The sequence below is a fragment of the Chiloscyllium punctatum genome, chromosome 12 (genome assembly GCF_047496795.1).
Source record: "Chiloscyllium punctatum isolate Juve2018m chromosome 12, sChiPun1.3, whole genome shotgun sequence".
Lineage (NCBI taxonomy): Eukaryota > Metazoa > Chordata > Chondrichthyes > Orectolobiformes > Hemiscylliidae > Chiloscyllium > Chiloscyllium punctatum.
The window spans coordinates 33,787,938-33,807,782 of record NC_092750.1 but is presented as its reverse complement, the minus strand read 5'-3'; the positions used below and the strand labels follow the sequence as shown (position 1 = coordinate 33,807,782).

Genomic DNA, 19,845 nt, shown 5'->3' with positions numbered 1-19,845 from the left:
TTTCCATGCTCCTCCCACCACCATCACTGAATATGTGGCCCAGGATCCATTGTGAATACTGGGGCCTTATGTGGGCTATATTGAGAGCAAATGGGACCCATGTCATTTCTACTAGATATCACAGGCCAACTCTGCAGTCAATTCGTTTAAAACTCGAGGATGCAGATGATGGGAATTGACAGCCTTTAGTCCCATTAGATTTCAGTATTTTTTTCTTTACTGCTCATAATTATCTTAAATTCCTGCCCCTCTTGGTTTTTCTATTTCCTTGAAGTGTTTTTGTGTCCATTACTGTGAAGGCAGATACTTGTTCAAAGCCTCTACATTTTTCTTTTCTCCCATACTTGTTTCCTTAGTCTCCCTACCTAAGTGACAAATGCTCGCCTTAATTTCCTTTTTTTCCTTTTAACGGCATGTAGAAAATGCTTAGTTTCTGTTGTTATATTGCTTCTTAGTTTTCTCTGATACTTCAATTTATCACTTTTTATGACATTCTTAATCACTCTTTGCTGGTGTCTAAAATTACCCTAATCTTCTTGGCGATCTCTAATCTTTGCAGCATTGAATGTCTTTTTTTTCATTTTAATACCATATTCAAACAGATTCCATCAACAGTTATAGGGGCAATTATCCAACTCAATATTAGTGTTGATGAGGCTGATTATGTCCTGAAAGCAATACAATTTCAGTTTTCATTTCAATTTTTGAACTACCGTATTAAAATTTGTTTCAGGTGCCTAAAGAGGAATTCTTTAGTCCTGTACCAATAAGTAGTGATGTATTAATGGTGACAAAATAAAACTGGCAGTTATTTTAGTATTTTGTTATGTTTAAAGTATTTTCAAGTTTTCTTTGCCAAAAATACTGCATTCTTCAAGCTAAAAAACATCACAATGGCTTCATTAAATGAATAAAGTAACATTTATAAAATACTTTTTTAGCAGTGAAAATGGACATGACAGAAGTATAGGAGACGTTTTTGCATGATGATGGTATGTACAGATTGCAAAAATGTCACCATTCAATCTGGTGCACGAAGTATTAGAAATAAGATGGATGAGCTTGAGGCTCGTTTAGAAATTGGCAGATACGATATTGTGGGGATAACTGAGATGTGGCTTCAAGTGGACAGGGCCTGGGAAATGAATATTCAAGGCTACACGTGCTATCATAAGGACAGATTGACGGGCAGAGGGGGTGGGGTGGCCATGTTGGTAAGTGATGATATTCAGTCCCTTGCGCAGGGGGACCTAGAATCAGGGGATGTAGAGTCAGTATGGAGAGAGCTGAGAAATTCTAAGGGTAAAAAGACCCTCTTGGGAGTTATCTACAGGCCCCCAAACAGTAGTCTGAATGTCGGATGTAAGTAGAATCAGGAGCTGAAATTGGCCTGTCGCAAAGATGTACTACAGTTGTTATGGGGGATTTCAACATGCAGGTAGACTGGGAGAATCAGGATGGTATTGGACCTCAAGAATGAGACTTTGTGGAGTGGCTCCGAGATGGATTCTTAGAACAGCTGGTGCTGGAGCCGACCAGGGAGAAGGCAATTCTGGATCTGGTATTGTGCAATGAACCAGAATTGGTCAGGGACCTCGAAGTGAAGGAGCCATTGGGAAGTAGTGACCATAATACAATAAGCTTCAATCTGCAATTTGAGAGGGAGAGGGTACAATTGGAAGTGACAATATTTCAGTTGAATAAAGGGAACTATGGAGCTATGAGGGAGGAGCTAGCCAAAGTTTAATGGTGCAATACCTTAGCAGGGATGACAGTGGAGGAACAATGGCGGATATTTCTGTGTATAATGCAGAAGATGCAGGATCAGTTCATTCCAAAAAGGAAGAAAAATCCGAGGAGGAGGCATGGGTGGATGAGGGAAGTTAAGAAACATATAAAGTTAAAAGAGAAAAAGTATAACATAGCAAAGATAAGTGGGAAAACTGAGGACTGGGAAGCTTTTAAAGAACAACAGAGGATTACTAAGAAGGAAATATGCAGAGAAAAAATGAGGTACAAAGGTAAACTGGCCAATAATATAAAGGAGAATAGTAAAAGTTTTTTTAGGTATGTGAAAGGCAAAAAAATGGTTAAGACTAAAATTGGGCCCTTGAAGACAGAAACAGGGGAATATATTACGGGGAACAAAGAAATGGCAGAAGAATTGAATTGGTACTTCAGATCTGTGTTCACTGGGGAAGACACAAGCAATCTCCCTGAGGTAACAGTGGCTGAAGGACCTGAACTTAAGGAATTTATATTTTCCAGGAATTGGTGTTGGAGAGACTGTTAGGTCTGAAGGTTGATAAGTCCCCGGGGCCTGATGGTCTACATCCCAGGGTACTGAAGGAGGTGGCTCGGGAAATCGTAGATGCGTTGGTGATTATTTTCCAGAGTTTGATAGATTCGGGATCAGTTCCTGCGGATTGGAGAGTGGCTAATGTTATACCACTTTTTAAGAAAGGTGGGAGAGAGAAAGCAGGAAATTATAGACCAGTTAGTCTGACCTCAGTGGTGGGAAAGATGCTGAAATTTAAAGGATGAAATTACGACACATCTGGATAGTAGTAACAGGATAGGACAGAGTCAGCATGGATTTATGAAGGGGAAATCATGCTTGATTAATCTTCTGGAATATTTTGAGGATGTAACTCTGAAGATGGACAAGGGAGATCCAATAGGTGTAGTGTACCTGGACTTGCAGAAAGTTTTTGATAAAGTCCCACATTGGAGGTTAGTGAGCAAAATTAGGGCACATGGTATTAGGGGCAAAGTACTAACTTGGATTGAAAGTTGGTTGGCTCACAGGAAACAAAGAGTAGTGATAAACGGCTCCATTTTGGAATGGCAGACAGTGACCAGCGGGGTACTGCAGGGATCAGTGCTGGGACTGCAGCATTTTACAATATATATTAATGATATAGAAGATGGTATTAGTAATAACATTAGCAAATTTGCTGATGATACTAAGCTGGGTGGCAGGGTGAAATGTGAGGAGGATGTTAGGAGATTACAGGGTGACCTGGACAGGTAGGTGAGTGGTCAGATGCATGGCAGATGCAGTTTAATGTGGATAAATGTATGGTTATCCACTTTGGTGGCAAGAACAGGAAGGCAGATTACTACTTAAATGGAATCAATTTAGGTAAAGGGGCAGTACAAGGAGATCTGGGTGTTCTTGTACACCAGTCAATGAAGGTAAGCATGCAGGTACAGCAGGTAGTGAAGAAGGCATTAGCCTTCATTAGCATGTTGGCCTTCATAACAAGAGGGATTGAGTAGAGAAGCAAAGAGATTCTTCTGCAGCTGTACCCAGGGCCCTGGTGAGACCACACCTGGAGTATTATGTACAGTTCTGGTCTCCAAATTTGAGGAAAGACATTCTGGCTATTGACGGAGTGCAGCGTAGGTTCACGAGGTCAATTCCTGGAATGGCAGGACTACCTTATGCTGAAAGACTGGAGCGACTGGGCTTATATACCCTTGCACTTAGAAGACTGATAGGGGATCTGATTGAGACATATAAGATTATTAAAGGATTGGACACTCTGGAGGCAGGAAACATGTTTCTGCTGATGGGTGAGTGCCGAACCAGAGGACACAACTTAAAAATACGGGGTAGACCATTTAGGACAGAGATGAGGAGAAACTTCTTCACCCAGAGAGTGGTGGCTGTGTGGAATGCTCTGCCCCAGAGGGCAGTGGAAGCCCAGTCTCTGGATTAATTTAAGAAAGAGTTGGATAGAGCTCTCAAGGATAGTGGAATCAAGGGTTATGGAGATAAGGCAGGAACAGGATACTGATTAAGGATGATCAGCCATGATCATATTGAATGGTGGTGCAGGCTCAAAGGGCAGAATGGTCTACTCCTGCACCTATTGTCTATTGTCTATTGTAAAATCACTTTAATTGTTGAGTTTGAGCCTTGGTCAATCTGCACTGCTACGTTTTCCAGCAGATTTTTCCACAAATTTAATTCATTTGATTTGTAAAATATTTATCTGAGGACTAAGGAATATAATGAGATTGTGGGAATTTACTGCTTTAAACTAAAGGCTGGATGCGTTATTGCATGCCCAAGGTAATTTATTTGACATCACCTCTCTTGACATACAAAGATGCAACAACAAATTACAGCTAATTGTCTTTTTTCAGCTGTTTTTTTAATCATCAAATGATCAACTTACTGATTATCACATTGCAACACTGTGATCTATGCCTTCCCCTTTGATGATACCTTCATGCATCAACATGTTCAACCCTTTGATTGAAATATAGTAGTGAATATTCTCACAGTTTTGGACTAGAATCTCAAATGTGACTGACATAAAGGTACATGACAGATTTTTTCCTCCATTTCCTATTGACTCGAGATGAAAGAAAAATCAACATGTGTAAATATTAGGATGGTTAGTCACCAATGGATTTGATACTCTTCTACCTCCGAATAATATGGCACTGTAGTGCTGCATAACAAATACACTTTTGTCTACTTGTTAACATTGGAAATGGTGTTATTAGTAATATTCCAATAAACCTATTTAAGTTATTTTTGAACATTAGGGTATAAGCATTCTAAGGTGTCAGTAAGTAGTGGTGTTAGATTAGAAAATAACATCTTTGCTTAGCTGCTTCAGATGGTGAAGCAGCAGACTTCATTTTGGAAGCAATAGGTGAACTCCTTTATTGAACAACTTATCAGCTTTTGAAACTACTGATCTGAAAACATTCTATTGGCTCCAACCACACTTTAAATGCTGAGTAATAGACAATCTATTATGCCTTTCGACGTTATACACCAGAAAAGGCATAAATGTGTGATGGTACTATGTAACAAGGGCATTTTAATCCAATGGTTTTATTTCCTATTTTATCATTTCAATACCCCAGCTGAAAAGATAGCATTGTCAAAATATAGGTACAAATTCAATTTTTTTATTAACTGAACTTTAAAGCATTAATCTTAGAGGCTTATAAAAAACATTTATAGAAATATGAATCATCTGCCACTTCTGTACTAAAGTTTCTGTTTTCAACTTCATCAAAGCAGACTGAATAAAATAAGATTAAGACTACACTGACATAGTGCTCTTTGCAAGTTGATTTGAAAATAAAATCAACTTTGGATTTAAACATTTTGAGTTTAGGCATATAGTTTAAATGCTGCAAAGTTTGGCTGGAAATAATCATCATATTAAAATATGAATAATCACTTATATTTTCCATAAATTTGAATTGAACATGCCTTGCAATGAACAGAATATTACACCAGTTGTCCATTAAGAAAAACACTGAATACCTTCTGAAATGTGTGGCATGACTACCATTTGATAGTCTAAGTATTTTCTCCAATATACTATATGCAGTATTTTGCAATTCTTCTGTATTCAGTGGCACATTATCTCTGAACACATGCATTATGTCACAAAGCCCTTTTAATACTCAACTCTGAATGTCATGATGCAGTGCTCCTCTTTGCCAATTTACTTGTCACAAAAATCCACGAAGGATTAAAAAGAGTTTGAAAATTATGCCATAATTTTAGTTGCATTTGTTAGATAAAAGATGTGCATGGCTTCCTGTCCTTGGAGAATCTCCAGACAAAACTAATAGGTGAATCAATGACAGTATCAATCTTAAAAGAATAAACTAAAATTCAAATATAGTTCAGTGCATAAAAGAACAATGAGATGTAGCATGTTACTGAGCCAGAATGATCAGGAACCACCAGATTGACTCCTTGAACAATGCTGAATTAGTTAATCTCAGTTTAGGTATAAATTGTAGCATTACAATGTGTCTCAAGATTCAGGCTTGACAGAGAAGAAACCAGACAATGTTGTCGTCTTTATTCTCATCTAGTGGCCCATCTTCAAAAGTGTGCATATATAGATGTTCTGAAGCAAGATAAGGCCCAGGTACAACTGAATAACATCAAAATCTGGTAAGGTCATACATAAAAAAAGTCCTTTTAGTAAAGTACTTTTGATCTGTAGATTTGCATAAATCACAAACTAAAGGAAAGAAAATAAGAGAAAATCGTGGGGGTGGTTGAAGAGGGCAATTATAGAGTCATATAGCATAGAAATAGGTCCTTCAGCCCACCGTGCCTACATCAACCAACACCAATATGTCATGAATCTGATTCTGAGATAGCTTTGGCAAATAGAATTAAGGAGAATCCAAAGAGTTTTTACAAATACATTAAGGACAAAAGGGTAACTAGGGAGAGAATAGGGCCTCTCGAAGGTCAGCAAGGCGGCCTTTGTGTGGAGCCTCAGAAAATGGGGGAGATACTAAATGAGTATTTTGCATCAGTATTTACTGAGGAAAAGGATATGGAAGATGTAGGGAAATAAATGGTGACACCTTGCAAAATGTCCATATTACAGAGGAGGAAGTGCTGGATATCTTGAAACACACAAAAATGGATAAATCCCCAGAACCTGATCAGGTGTACCCAAGAACTCTGTGGGAAGCTAGAGAAGTGATTGCTGGGCCTCTTGCTGAGATACTTGTATCATCGGTAGTCACAGGTAAGGTGCCGGAAGTTTGGACGTTGGCTAACGTGGTGCCACTGTTTAAGAAGGGTGGAAAGGACAAGCCAGGGAACTATAGACCAATGAGCCTGATGTCGATGGTGGGCAAGTTGTTGGAGGGAATCCTGAGGGACAAGATCTACATGTATTTGGAAAGGCAAAAACTGATTAGGGATAGTCAACATGGTTTTGTGCATGGGAAATCATGTCTCACAAACTTGGTTGAGTTTTTTGAGGAGGTAACAAAAAGGATTGATGAAGGCAGAGCAGTAGATGTGATCTATATGGACGTCAGTAAGGCGTTCAACAAGGTTCCCCATGGGAGACTGATTAGTTCTCATGGAATACAAGGAGAACTAACCATTTGAATACAGAACTGACTCAAAGGTAGAAGACAGAGGGTGGTGATGGAGGGTTGTTTTTCAGACTGGAGGCCTGTGATCAGTGGAGTGCCACAAGGATCAGTGCTAGTTCCTCTACTTTTTGTCATTTACATAAATGATTTGGATGCGAGCATAAGAGATACAGTTAGTAAGTTTGCAGATCACACCAAAATTGGAGGTGTAGTGGACAGCGAAGATGGTTACCTCAGATTACAACAGGATCTTGACCAGATGGGCCAATGGGCTGAGAAGTGGCAGATGGAGTTTAATTCAGATAAATGCGAGGTGCTGCATTTTGGGAAAGCATATCTTAGCAGGACTTATACACTTAATGGTAAGGTCCTAGGGAGTGTTGCTGAATAAAGAGACTTTGGAGTGCAGGTTCATAGCTCCTTGAAAGTGGAGTCGCAGGTAGATAGGATAATGAAGAAGGTGTTTGGTATGCATTCCTTTATTGGTCAGAGTATTGAGTACAGGAGTTGGGAGGTCATGTTGCAGCTGTACAGGACACTGGTTAGGCCACTGTTGGAATATTGCATGCAATTCTGGTCTCCTTCCTATCGGAAAGATGTCGTGAAACTTGAAAGGGTTCAGAAAAGATTTACAAGGATGTTGCCAGGGTTGGAGGATTTGAGCTATGGGGAGAGGCTGAACAGGCTGGGGCTGTTTTCCCTGGAGCATCAGAGGCTGAGGGGTGACCTTATAGAGGTTTACAAAATTATGAGGGGCATGGATAGGGTAAATAGGCAAAGTCTTTTCCCTAGGGTCGTGGAGTCCAGAACTAGAGGGCATAGGTTTAGAGTGAGAGGGGAAAGATATAAAAGAGACCTACGGGGCAACTTTTTCACACAGAGGGTGGTACGTGTATGGAATGAGCTGCCAGAGGACGTGGTGGAGGCTGGTACAATTGCAAGATTTAAAAGGCATTTGGATGGGTATATGAATAGGAAGGGTTGAGAGGGATATGGGCTGGGTGCTGAACAGGTGGGACTAGATTGGATTGGGATATCTGGTCGGCATGGACACGTTGGACCGAAGAGTCTGTTTACATGATGTACATCTCTATGTCTCTATGAGTCATGCAGCTGTGATTGACTCCTCACTGCACCTGATTGAACAGTCTTAGTTAAAATTTTAAGACAGGACTGCAATTGGAGGTGGGCGGAGGCACGATGTGTGGATCCTGTCTGGTCTGTTATCACCTTTGTTGTGATATTGCTTTGAAAATTCAACATGCAAATAAGCCAAGTATGCAGGTGTTATCACATGACCACAGGCTCTCTGCAGGATAGCACTCATAGGCTGTCTCTCTCTCAAATATTCTGCACTGTATATGTCAGTTTAGCTGTAAACAAACCCTTTAGAGATCTTCATGTCAACAGAATCCATGTATCTCATTGAAGTTATGTTTGTACTCTTTCAGACGAGACCTTAAATTTAGGCCGTATTAGCCCATTTATACGAGGTATAAAATATTCTGTGGTGCTGAATAATAGTATGAAGGTAATTCTTCTTCCAAAATTTCTCCTTCAAAAAATGCTATCAAGAAAGAAAATTATCAGTTATCCTATTAACAGTTTGCAGAAGAGGTCACTTCAAATTGGTTCGTGAATTTGCCTACATGAGGACCTTGACTGTACTTCAAAAATCTATTGATTGTAATTAAAGCAAGTGTAACACTTTAGGACATCCTGAGAATATAATTAGACACTAAATAAATTAAAGGTCCTAGTTCCATACTGAAATTAAGGTAGAAGAAATTATTTAAAGGCTGCAATCTAACCTTAAGATTTGTTCAAGTGTGAGTTCCATTATTTATGATATCACTTGAATCCTAATTGTGATCTTGTAATCATCATATTTTTCAACATTTTCTATCCAACTAATCAACTAAATTTTGGGAAACAAACATTGAGAGAAAATTGTCAGTTGTTTTAGCCGGTATTCACTTCAACAGGTCTTGGTATTTGTATGTTGTGTCTTTTAAAATTTATTTTTCACTTCAGGTTATGTGCTTTGCTGACCAGCCCAGCATTCACTACCCTAGGTGCTATGATTTAGTGTCTTGCACAGGCATCTCACACAGCTGTCATGATTCAGCCACATTATGTTGGACTAGAGTTATATACAGGCCAAACTAAGGAAACTAAGAACATCAAAGAGTCATACACTGAGTCATAATCAGAGAATGGACTGAAGGAAACTATCTGGCCCACTGAGCGTGAACTAGCTGTCTGCAACAGTAACAACCACCTGATGAAAGAGCAGCACCCTGAAAACTAGTGCTTCCAAGTAAACCTGTTGGACTTCCACCTGGTGTTTGTGTGATTTGTACACCCCAGTCCAACACCGGCTCCTTCAAATCAATTCCTTTCCCGTTTCTTGATTCTTTTTTTTTCTCTTTAGGTACTCCTACAATGCCCTTTCGAAAGCATTAAATCCACCTTCAGCACAATCTCAGGCAGTGAATTCCAGTTGCTAACCATTCATTGTGTAAAACTGGAAAACTCTTAGAAATCAGTTACAGGACCAGATAGAGTCAGCATGGATTTATAAAACAGAAATCTTGCTTGACAAATCTACTTGGATTTTTTTGTGTATTTATCTAGTAAAGTTAATTGGGGGGAGTCTCTGAATCTGACTTACTTGGACTTTCAGAAGGTTTTTAATAAGGTACAAAATAAGGGATTAGCATGTAGAATTAAAGCACAAGGTATTGGAGTAAAGTACTGACAGAGATAGAGAACTAGTTTGCAGACAGGAAACAAAGATCAGAAAGAAACAGGTCTTTTCTACGAGTCGCAGCCAGTAGGGTGCTGAAGGGATAGTGCTTGGACTCCAACTATTCACAATATATTTCACTGACTCAGATAAAGAAACTAAATGTAATATCTCCAAGTCTGCAAATGACTCAAAGCTGGATGACAGGGTTAGCTCTGAGGAAATGCTTCAGAGTAATTTGGACAAGTTGAGTGAATGGGCAAATTCTCAGAAGATGAAGTCTAATATCGATAAATGTGAGGTTATACATTTGGTAGCAAATTACACAGGAAGTAGATTACCAAATGAAAGGTGATAGATTGGGAAGGGGAAGTGCAAAAATCACCCAGAGAGTGAGGAACCCATGGGATTCTCTGTCACACAAGCTGATTGAGGCCAAAATATTGAATGTTTTCAACAAGGAGTTAGACATAGATCTTAGGGCAAAAGTAACAAAGGGTATAAAGAGAAAGCAGGAACTAGGTAGTGAGTTGGATGGTCAGCCATGACCATATTGAATGGTGGAGCAGGCTCAAAAGGCCAAATGGCCTACACCTGCTCCTATGTTACCATATTTTCCCTTACTACACCTCTAATTTGATTGCCAAACACAAATGGGAAGTCTCTCTCTATCTGTTTGAAGATGATCATGATGTTGAACACCACAAATCTTCTCTTAGCTTTCTCTTCTCTAAGGAGAACAACCCCGTCTTCTGTAATCTACCTGATCCCTCATCCCTGGAAGCATTCTTGATTTTTTTCAAAAATCAATCAATTTCATGGTAACTTCTCTTTTAACTGCACTAAATTTCTGTTCTTCTTATCTGAATATAAATTCTGAAGCTCCAGCTGAAACTCAAACCTTCTGGATTATTAGTTCAGATTTCTGGATTACTGATGCAGTACTATTACTACATTACCAATCTCCGACAAGCAATTTGTTTCTGTACATCCTAGTGGCAATGTTTCATTGATATTTTTAAAACCTATTCAGTATTAAATGTGGTGGCATTAGATAAAAATGACTAAGTAGAAAAATATAAGAAATCAAAGCATGTGGAGACATTGAAGGTGCAAAAAATGTTTTGTATTAATCATTTATTCAGTTGACAATTTTGATGAGATATTTGTTGTCACTGTTGATGGGAGAAGAAATCATTATTTTCTGTATGTAGGATTTGAATAGGAGGAAGAATGGGCAAATGTAATTTGAAGATTCCAATCTCTGCAAATCAGTTTCTATTTCCACAGGATTCTGTCACTTCACAGTCAATTTGCTTAAGAAGTGCATATCGATCATTTCTCAAGCTGTTACTTCTCTCGTTTTATCGCTAACTTAATTATTGGTAAGATGGTTAGCCATGAAGCAGCACCAGACTTATCGAGTGATGCCAGAAATACAGGCAGTACATCCCATAGATAGGCAAATTAATCAAACAGAATGTTCCTTTGGTTGTTTAAGAAGCATACATGTTTACACTTTACACTATTTTATAAACTATCCAGGAGTTTGTGGAGTATATAATTCCAGTTACTTTCTTCTTCGCAATTGTCTGCCAGCCAGAGTCAACTTGCCAACTAGTTAGAACCCTTTTTAAATGAAGCACAAATTGGTGTGATTATTTGAAATTTGGCGTTCTTGATGACCTGGTGAGTGGAAGCCGAAAAGTGATCAGTAGCATGTCTGTATTTTTAAGCAATGTTCAAATTCTGCATCACCAAATGACTGTTTGTTACTGTATAGCTACTATGATATCTAAAACCTTTGAACAATCCAATTGTTTTATTTTCCAAACAAATGTATACTTTCAGCACACAAACAATAAACATGCACCCTGGCCATAACCTACATTTTGATTTGATACCATATTTATTAAGACTAAATGATGTAGGTTGACTAACTTACCTCTTTGTTGTTCCTGTCTGCTTGTACTAAAGTGTCATTTATGCATGGTTCCACATAGTGAAGTTCTTCATTGTACTGAGGAAGAGAAGATAATACTTCTTAGACTTTTCCTTAAGTGTATAGATGACATCACTTGACAGTGTAATTATATCTATTGTATATGAAAAGCTTGGAATTAATTATCAATGTTTAATTTAAAATGAATTGGCCTAAAAATGATTGATGCTTTGCACTACATTTGTATGTCTTTACACTAACTTATACATCGATTGTGACTATTTCTAATTTTTATTCTCTTATGTGGAAGTAATTTTATTTTTCCCCATTGTACTTTTGTCATTTTTCTGTAAAACAGCAACACAAGAAATTGAGTAAATTTATCTCTCTCTCCAGAATCTTCCACATTCAGATGCTGTCATACTCTTATATGGTTTAAGCTTTTAGTACTTCTGCTGTTGTTCATTTTCTGTTAATAGGTGAAGCCAAATAAGTGTAACCAATGTCCGTTTAACTAGTTATGGTGCAGCTAATTGTCAGTTCAAATCACTTTTTGGGAAGAAATTTCTCTGGTCAATCAATAAATAAATCGATAAATAAATATGAGAAAAAAATCATTTTTGTGTCTATGTAGAATATTTTCTCAATTATGAAGAAGGATTCCTGATTCATTTCATGTGCTTATGGTCAAGAAAATCATTTATTTAAATCTCAGTGCTTCCTCATTTTCTAGCACCATTATGATATTCTAACTCAAGTTGGAATTGCTGGCACAGCGCTTGACTAAAGCCTATTGCTCTCTGTTATTTCACTTGGGTGCAGTGTGTCCATGCTATTCAAATGTAGCAAATTAGAATTAAAACTAGCTTTCATGTAATAGTCACATATTTTTAAACAGAAGTCATTGGACATTGGTCAACAACCCTGGATTATTTTCCCTCCTGAGTCAAGGCTTATTCAAGTAGTCTTTTATAATCATAATGCAAAGTAGATTCATGTTTTGGTGTATATGACCATTTATGACCCTTTGTAATGATGTACAACAGCACTATATATAGCCGGGACATTGGAGGGCTTTGTTCCCAATATATATAAATGTATTCATTTCTAGTAAGACGAAATGCTTACCTCATTTTCATGGGTTTCATGTAAATCTGTAATGACTGAAACTAGAATTTACCGTTGGCACTACCTCTAACTTTCTGACCACTATCATTTTTGCAACCAATTTATATTGTGAATAAGGCAAATATTCTTACTGCAATAATATTGAAAAAGTCATCATCTCCAAGTGTGTCCAGGATGGAAGAAACTGTTTGCTTGGCTATTGTCATGCGAAGTCCTTTCATACTTCCACTGACATCGACCAAAATGATAACATCTTTGGGTGAAGTAGCTGCCTGAATGTACCTGCACCAAACAAAGGGGCATTCGGTATCTTATGATCTCCAAAGAAAATTTAAAAATGTGAACAATGGCTGTAAACTATCACCTACCACTTGCGATTTCTGCAGTCAAATGCAATCACTCCATTTTCATCTGGCTCCCATTTTACACCTATTTTCAAGGAATCAGGTAGTTTAGAAAATGATGTAATCAAAAAAAATGCGAAAGTCAACATCTTTTGATCCATATCTCATGCAATAATACATTTTAAAATGTCTCTTTCATTGTTACAATGTTATTTTCTATGAACAGAATGAGATAATAATACTACTGCTATAATAGAAAGTGCACTCTTACGCTGACTGCTTTCCAAAATGATCTAATGCGTTCATTATGCTTGGCTAACAAAGCACCATTGACCTGAAAGATGTAAGTGCACACTGAAGGTGGGAAGACAAGACAGTTGTTGTTTTGAAAGGAACTGGCCAAGTAGAAATTCAATGAGGTGTGACCTTTATAGTCACTGATTTCCTTCTATATAATGGAAGTAGTTGCAATATATCCGTAGAATATGGAATATTTTTAAAACCAACTTCAGGACACTTAGCAGAAGATTTTCTACTTAGGATCCAAGGAGTATGGTATCCAAATGTGGCAGTCAAGAGGCACAAACCAGTTTCCAGTTCAGTGTCATTAACATTTCTTTTCTACTGGAGCTGCTGGTGTCAAACGGGTACTTGTTGGTTTATTGAAACCAGCGGACTGGTCACATCCGTTGAAGTGTAGCAAAAACCTACAGGACAGGTGCAGGATGATTTGTGTGAGGTCCAAGACAGGATAGCTGTCTGTCTGTCCCCACAGACATATTTTTTTTTAAAAACTTCCCTTTTGGAGCACTCTTTCAGAGCCCTCAAAAGGTGCATTTCTCCGCAAAAGTTGTCAATAAGGTGTTAAAGTAGGTGAAGAAAGTCTAGCCACATAGTTAAACAGCTTAATCCTCGTAGTTTTGTGCACAAGTGCCACATTCCCGCTTGTTGTGGGTAAACTCATCACAAGTTACCTTAAATTCAGCTACTTATTACAAAATCTGACAGACAATCAAATATTGAAACATTGATTTAAAGTTTATTGCATGTAGCAATCAAAATAAGACCCCTCAAGTTAAGCCTTACAATGCTACTTGACTATTACCCGATTAATGGTGGGACTTGGCCAGATTTCACCAATGGAACTTGTATCTGGACGTGCCCAGGGTTCAATCCTTATGCAGTGTTGTTCCTCAAAGTTCTGCTGAAGGGGGAGTTTTTGTGTTTGACTCTTATACAGATTTTTGTCCTTCAGTTCATTATTGATGATTCTTTAACTTCTTTCATCCAAATTACTGCAGATCTGCAGTTTGCCTTCTTAATATAAGTAATTTATTTGTTCCTTGTTATATTTAGTCTTAACTGTCTGCTTAAACTGTCTGCCTTCCTGTAGTTAACTTCTTCAATTCTTCTGTAGGGCAAACAGTTTACCTTTGCAGCAATAAGGTATCCAGTTTATCAAGCAGGTGCCAAAGCAGTTTTCTCTATGTAATGTTGACCCCCTCCTTTCCAAGAACAAGAAGTAACCTGATTGAAGCATAAAAGATTCTTAGCCAATTTGACAGGGTAAACATGGAAAGGTTGCTTCCCCTTGTGGGACAGCAGAGGTCATAATCTTAGAATAAGAGATTGCACATTTTAGACAGAGATAAGGAGGAATTTCTTCTCTCAGAGGGTAGTGAATCTGTGGAATTATTTACCACAGAGGGCTGTTGAGGCTGGCTCATTAAACATATTCAAGGCTGAGGTAGACAGATTTTAATCAATGAGGGAATTGAGGATAAGGCAAGTAAGTGGAGTTGAAGGTTGTCAGATCAACCATGATCTCATTGATCGGTGGAGCATCTGAATGGCCTATTTCTGTTGCTATGCAATTCGGCCTGATTAACTGAAGGCACATCAGTGCATGTGTACCTTTTCTTTGGTGGGATGCCCTATCTTGTTGGCTTACTGGCAGAATTCTACTCCCACAGTTTAGAGTGAAAATGCTGGTTAAGCAATCTATAGTTGGAGAAGGCGACATATATCAGAGCTCTTTCTGGAGGAATGATAATGACCTTGCTGGAAAGCCACCGTACCACATTGTGTGAAGGCATAACACAAGCCCTCAATGTGACGAGTGTAAAGGGCTCAGGACTTCTTTTTTAAAAATCATGCGATCTTCCCCACAGATTATCAGTTTAGCATCGGACATGGACCTTGCCGTGGCTGAATACCTCGTGATTTTGCTTCAAATGCGAATACAAGATAGAAGGAGAGAGCAATTACAATGTCACCAGCAAGAACAGCAGCCTGCCAGTAGCTGTGCAATCTCCAGAGAGAGGATCAGCAGATGAAGTTCTATGAAGGACACAGAGATGGATGTTCAATCTCTGGATCTATACACCTCACTGTCATTTTCTTCAACTCTCTGAAAGATAGTCTGGGATCTGCTTGAAGTCGTTCTGAGCCATCATCATCATCTAGTCAGGCAAGACCTGTGCTTGGAAAAACTGGGTGGCCACAACACCATCCTAATGGTCATGGTAATTGTGTCAGTGGCAATTGGTGACCTGTGTGACCTCTTCCATAAATGCATCCAGAATGTCACTAATGTCATTTTCACTTCCTTCCTCCATAACAGAGAGAATCAAGCAGTCCAGGCAGTGAGATTCTCCCCCTGTTAGCTTTCCCCTGGTGCAGAGTGTTATCAAATGTTACCCACTTTGCTTTCGGAGTGTCCTATGACCAAATTGCAGAGCCCATCAACAGATCAACAGTGCCCACCAGTCTCAAAATTGTGCATGGTCATTAATGTCAGTTTGTGGAGGTCTGCCTCAGATATACTGGGAGCCACCATGACATATACATACTGGAAAACTCATAGGTTCCTGCCTCCTTCCAAGGTCTTCTGGCCATACAGGGCTGGCTGCTGGCAGACCACGGCTAATCCATCCAAACAGACTCATGACATCTTTACAAAACTCTCAGAATGACAGAGAATGAAGGTACAGCACTGCTTATGTTTCCACTATGACTGAAGTGGAACAGGCTATTAATTTCAATGGTTGGATCACTCTGACAGGAACTGTTAGTATAATAGGATTGAATGTGCTGCATCATTGTGATATGTTGTGCTGTTGACAACCGGATCTGACAAAGTATGGTGGGGTCGGGGAGGCGGGAAATATGGAAGAAACAGATGATTGACAGCAGTCTTCTGAGGATGTCAGTAAGGATAGGGATCAGGACATTGACCAGAGGGTGATCCAAAAGAACATGATAGAGCAATGCATTAGTTAACATGAGAGAAATAAGAGAAACTAGTTTAAAATCACTTCCAGGATGAATGAACTTTGTTTAATTGTTTAAGATCCTGTTGGTAATCAGTGCAAAGGACATGTGGACCTTGACTAAATGATGCATTATTTGACCGTTTTTGTTGAATAAATGTCCCAATATCAATCTAATTATATGCTTGATACCTTCAGATGGTCAAGTATCTCCACATGATACATTGTACTGACCATTAGGTACAAAGCAGCAGTTGATATGACTGTAAACAAATACAGTGGTATAGTTAAGTCACTCTGAAGACTTGAGTCAGCACATCATATGGGAGCAGTACGCAGTGTAGTTTGTCATGATAACCAGTCAATTGAGAGGAATATTGAGAAATTTCCTTTTGACTTTTCCAGCACTGGTAGATAGAGAAGTTGCATTAAAACAATTGAACATCAGTAGGACAACAGTGTACATGTGAGATGCTAAACTCTGTCCAGCTGTTCTTGCCACTGTGCTCTAAAGATGCCCATCATACACCTTCCAGCCTTGAACAGCAGTGCACTCCTTTGAAAGGCTGAGAGATAAAGTGAACATTTCTCTCTGAGATATGTAGAATAATCAATGATTAAATAATCTCATTCACAAGGTGATTGTAACTGTGAAATGACATGTGCAGGACCAGGTCTCACATAATTGCTGCATATTTAGTTTACTTTCACTGTTATCCATATTAAAGTACAATACTTTGACTGCAGTCCTAAACATCATGCTTAAAGGATCTATGACGCATGAGGCCAAATGCTTGGGAAAGATGTGCGATGTTTGTAAGTGCAACTTCTTTTACTATTGATGAAGAAACTGTTCATCTCTCGCAAGGTGTGCAACTTAACTAGGTCTGACATTGAAAAATATGTTAGAACAGACTTTTAAGAGTGCAAGTGAAGACTTATGTATATACAAGAGTGAAAGGTTTACACAATAACATGTTACTTGTGTCACCTATGTGCCTTCAGTTAGTACTTTTCTTCCCTTCTCTCCCAATAGTTTTAAGTGAATCCTCACTTTTCATAGCTGAGGTGGAAAGTGCTTGTTTTGAAGATTGCATGAGAAAAGTAATTGTGAACCAAGGCAACTCAATCTCACACAAAGTACTTTAATTAAAAATGGGAAAATACAAGTATCCAATTGAAAACAAAAGTTCTTGAGTACCAATTTTTTATCTTGCAGAGTGTCATACACAAACTCCATTTGCATTACAGTTAGTGCAATACATCTATCTGTATTATATTTTATCTATTAGATCTGTCTGTCTCTTGTCTGATTATTTTACAATGTAGAGAAATTTGATACTTTTTGATGTGACATGATAATCAATCGGCATCTATGTGCATCAAAGAAACCTAAAAATTTGTATAAAACTTGGATGCAATGTACAAAAAAACCAAAGTGAATAGTTAATCTAACATACCAAAGTGTTCTTCTTAAGCAAGCCAAAGAACAAAGGGCTTCCAGGCATCAAACAGAAAATTTAAAGTCAAGTAAGTGTCAGGTGAGGCACTGAACTAAGTCATAAGTGAAACAGAATATTGCAGAAGCAAATGTTCCTTTAACCCCTGCAGCAAAATTTCACCTTTCCATGCCTGTAAATAGTCAACATGAAAATCTATTGGGAATGATTATGTACCCTGTCAGTCCTAGCAGATCCAGCAGAAATTAAATGAATAAAACCACTGCGTGGGGGATAAAGAAGAGATTTTTCTCATATCCTTCAACCTGACAGTGATGGAAACTAAAAGTATGTCAGAGTGATAGGAAAATATAACAGGCTTTTCACAATCATTAAATTGTCACTGCTCCAAGTTGGTGACCCATTCTGAGTACCACAAAGTGAAATAGTGGTACATGCAATCAAGCACGGAGAAGAAATTATGTAATATCAACAACAAAAAATATTAGATGTTCAAGCAGAATTGCCTAATGTGCCAAATGTCTCAAGTAGGGAAAGATGGATAATTCACAGAATTGTATTAGGTTTAGTGAAGATAGAAGTACCAAAAGAAAATGGTTACTTTATGATAAGGAGGAAATGGCCCTGAAAGTCAGAAGGCTTTGTCAGACACGTTTGATGTTAAGTGCGGCAGGAATGAACAATTAGCCTGAAAAGTAGATTAGAGACCAGTTCCACAGACAGCCAGCTAGCTTTGGCATCTGGTTAGGGACAGGCTTTTGTTGATATCAAATGTGAGAATGAATATGCGGAAGCTTTCTCTCCCCAGCCTGGAATCATGTGCATGGTTGGTAAAATAGCTTAGAGGAGCTATAAAAGATTTCCGGTTAGATTCTATCTAGGTTTCAAACCCAGGGTTTTGCCTAAGACTTTGAAACCAGCAGTAGGACCAGTTCATGAATTTTCTCTTGTTACATGACTGAGTAAAACCATAAGTTGCAGGGCTTGGGAATAATGGGTCATAATAAACCAGTGGACCTTCACCAAAGCAGGATAGTTTTCCATTAACTTGAAGATAAAATCAATGGCAAATATAAAGCTCAACATGGCATCCTCTTTGCAACCATTTAAAGTCATGATATGGAGATGCCAGTGTTGGACTGGTTTGATTGTAAGCACTAGCTTTTGGAGCACTATTCCTTCATCAGGTGGCCATCACCTGATGAAGGAGCACCGCTCCGAAAGCTAATGCTTCCAATTAAACCTATTGGACTATAACCAGGTGCTGTGTGATTTTTAAATTTTGTACAACCATTTAAAGGTTGCATGCAGCACTTAATTTTGTGCTGTTGTATGTACGAGCAGTTGTTTTCTTTTTTTTAATTCCATGGCTCAAGGAAGAGAAGCAGAAAAATGGTGGCTGGGGGTTTGGCTTTTGCCCGAAACGTTGATTTCGCTGCTCGTTGGATGCTGCCTGAACTGCTGTGCTCTTCCAGCACCACTAATCCAGTATTTGATTTTCAGCATCTGCAGTCATTGTTTTTACCTTGTTGATTTTAACCCTACTGCGAATCCTCTTGCAAGGATGCCTGCCTTGAAGAAGTTTTCCTCCTTTCTCTACAAGAATCTCAGGGAGTCCCTCTCCCACTGCAACTCCCAGGTCATTTCAACAGCTTCCTCATTTCCCCTTCCCCCACCTCATCCTAGTTTCAAACTTGCAGCTCAGTTACTGTCTCCTTGACTTGTCCGACTTGCCTATCTTCTTTTCCACCTATTCACTCCACCCTCTCCTCCTTGACCTATCACCTTCATCTCCTCCCCCACTCACCCATTGTACTCTATGCTACTCTCTCCCCACTCCCACCCTCCTCTAGCTTATTTCTCCATGCTTCAGGCTCACTGCCTTCATTCCTGATGAAGGGCTTTTGCCCGAAACGTTGATTTCGCTGCTCGTTGGATGCTGCCTGAACTGCTGTGCTCTTCCAGCACCACTAATCCAGTATTTGATTTTCAGCATCTGCAGTCATTGTTTTTTCCTAGTTTGTAAAGTTGAGTCAGTGATGCTTTGTGGTCTGGA

General features: G+C 38.8%; 1 protein-coding gene across 2 annotated transcripts in view; it reads right to left on the bottom strand.

The window, feature by feature from the left end:
• Positions 1 to 19,845, bottom strand: part of cacna2d3a (calcium channel, voltage-dependent, alpha 2/delta subunit 3a) — a 950,991-nt gene that overhangs the window by 486,903 nt on the left and 444,243 nt on the right. For both annotated transcript variants that reach the window (XM_072582307.1, XM_072582308.1), the window contains exons 7-9: positions 13,082 to 13,142; positions 12,845 to 12,995; positions 11,589 to 11,663 (exon numbers count right to left, since the gene is read on the bottom strand). In XM_072582307.1, coding sequence (XP_072438408.1) covers positions 11,589 to 11,663; positions 12,845 to 12,995; positions 13,082 to 13,142 — 287 coding nt within the window. The remainder of the gene's footprint in view (positions 1 to 11,588; positions 11,664 to 12,844; positions 12,996 to 13,081; positions 13,143 to 19,845) is intronic.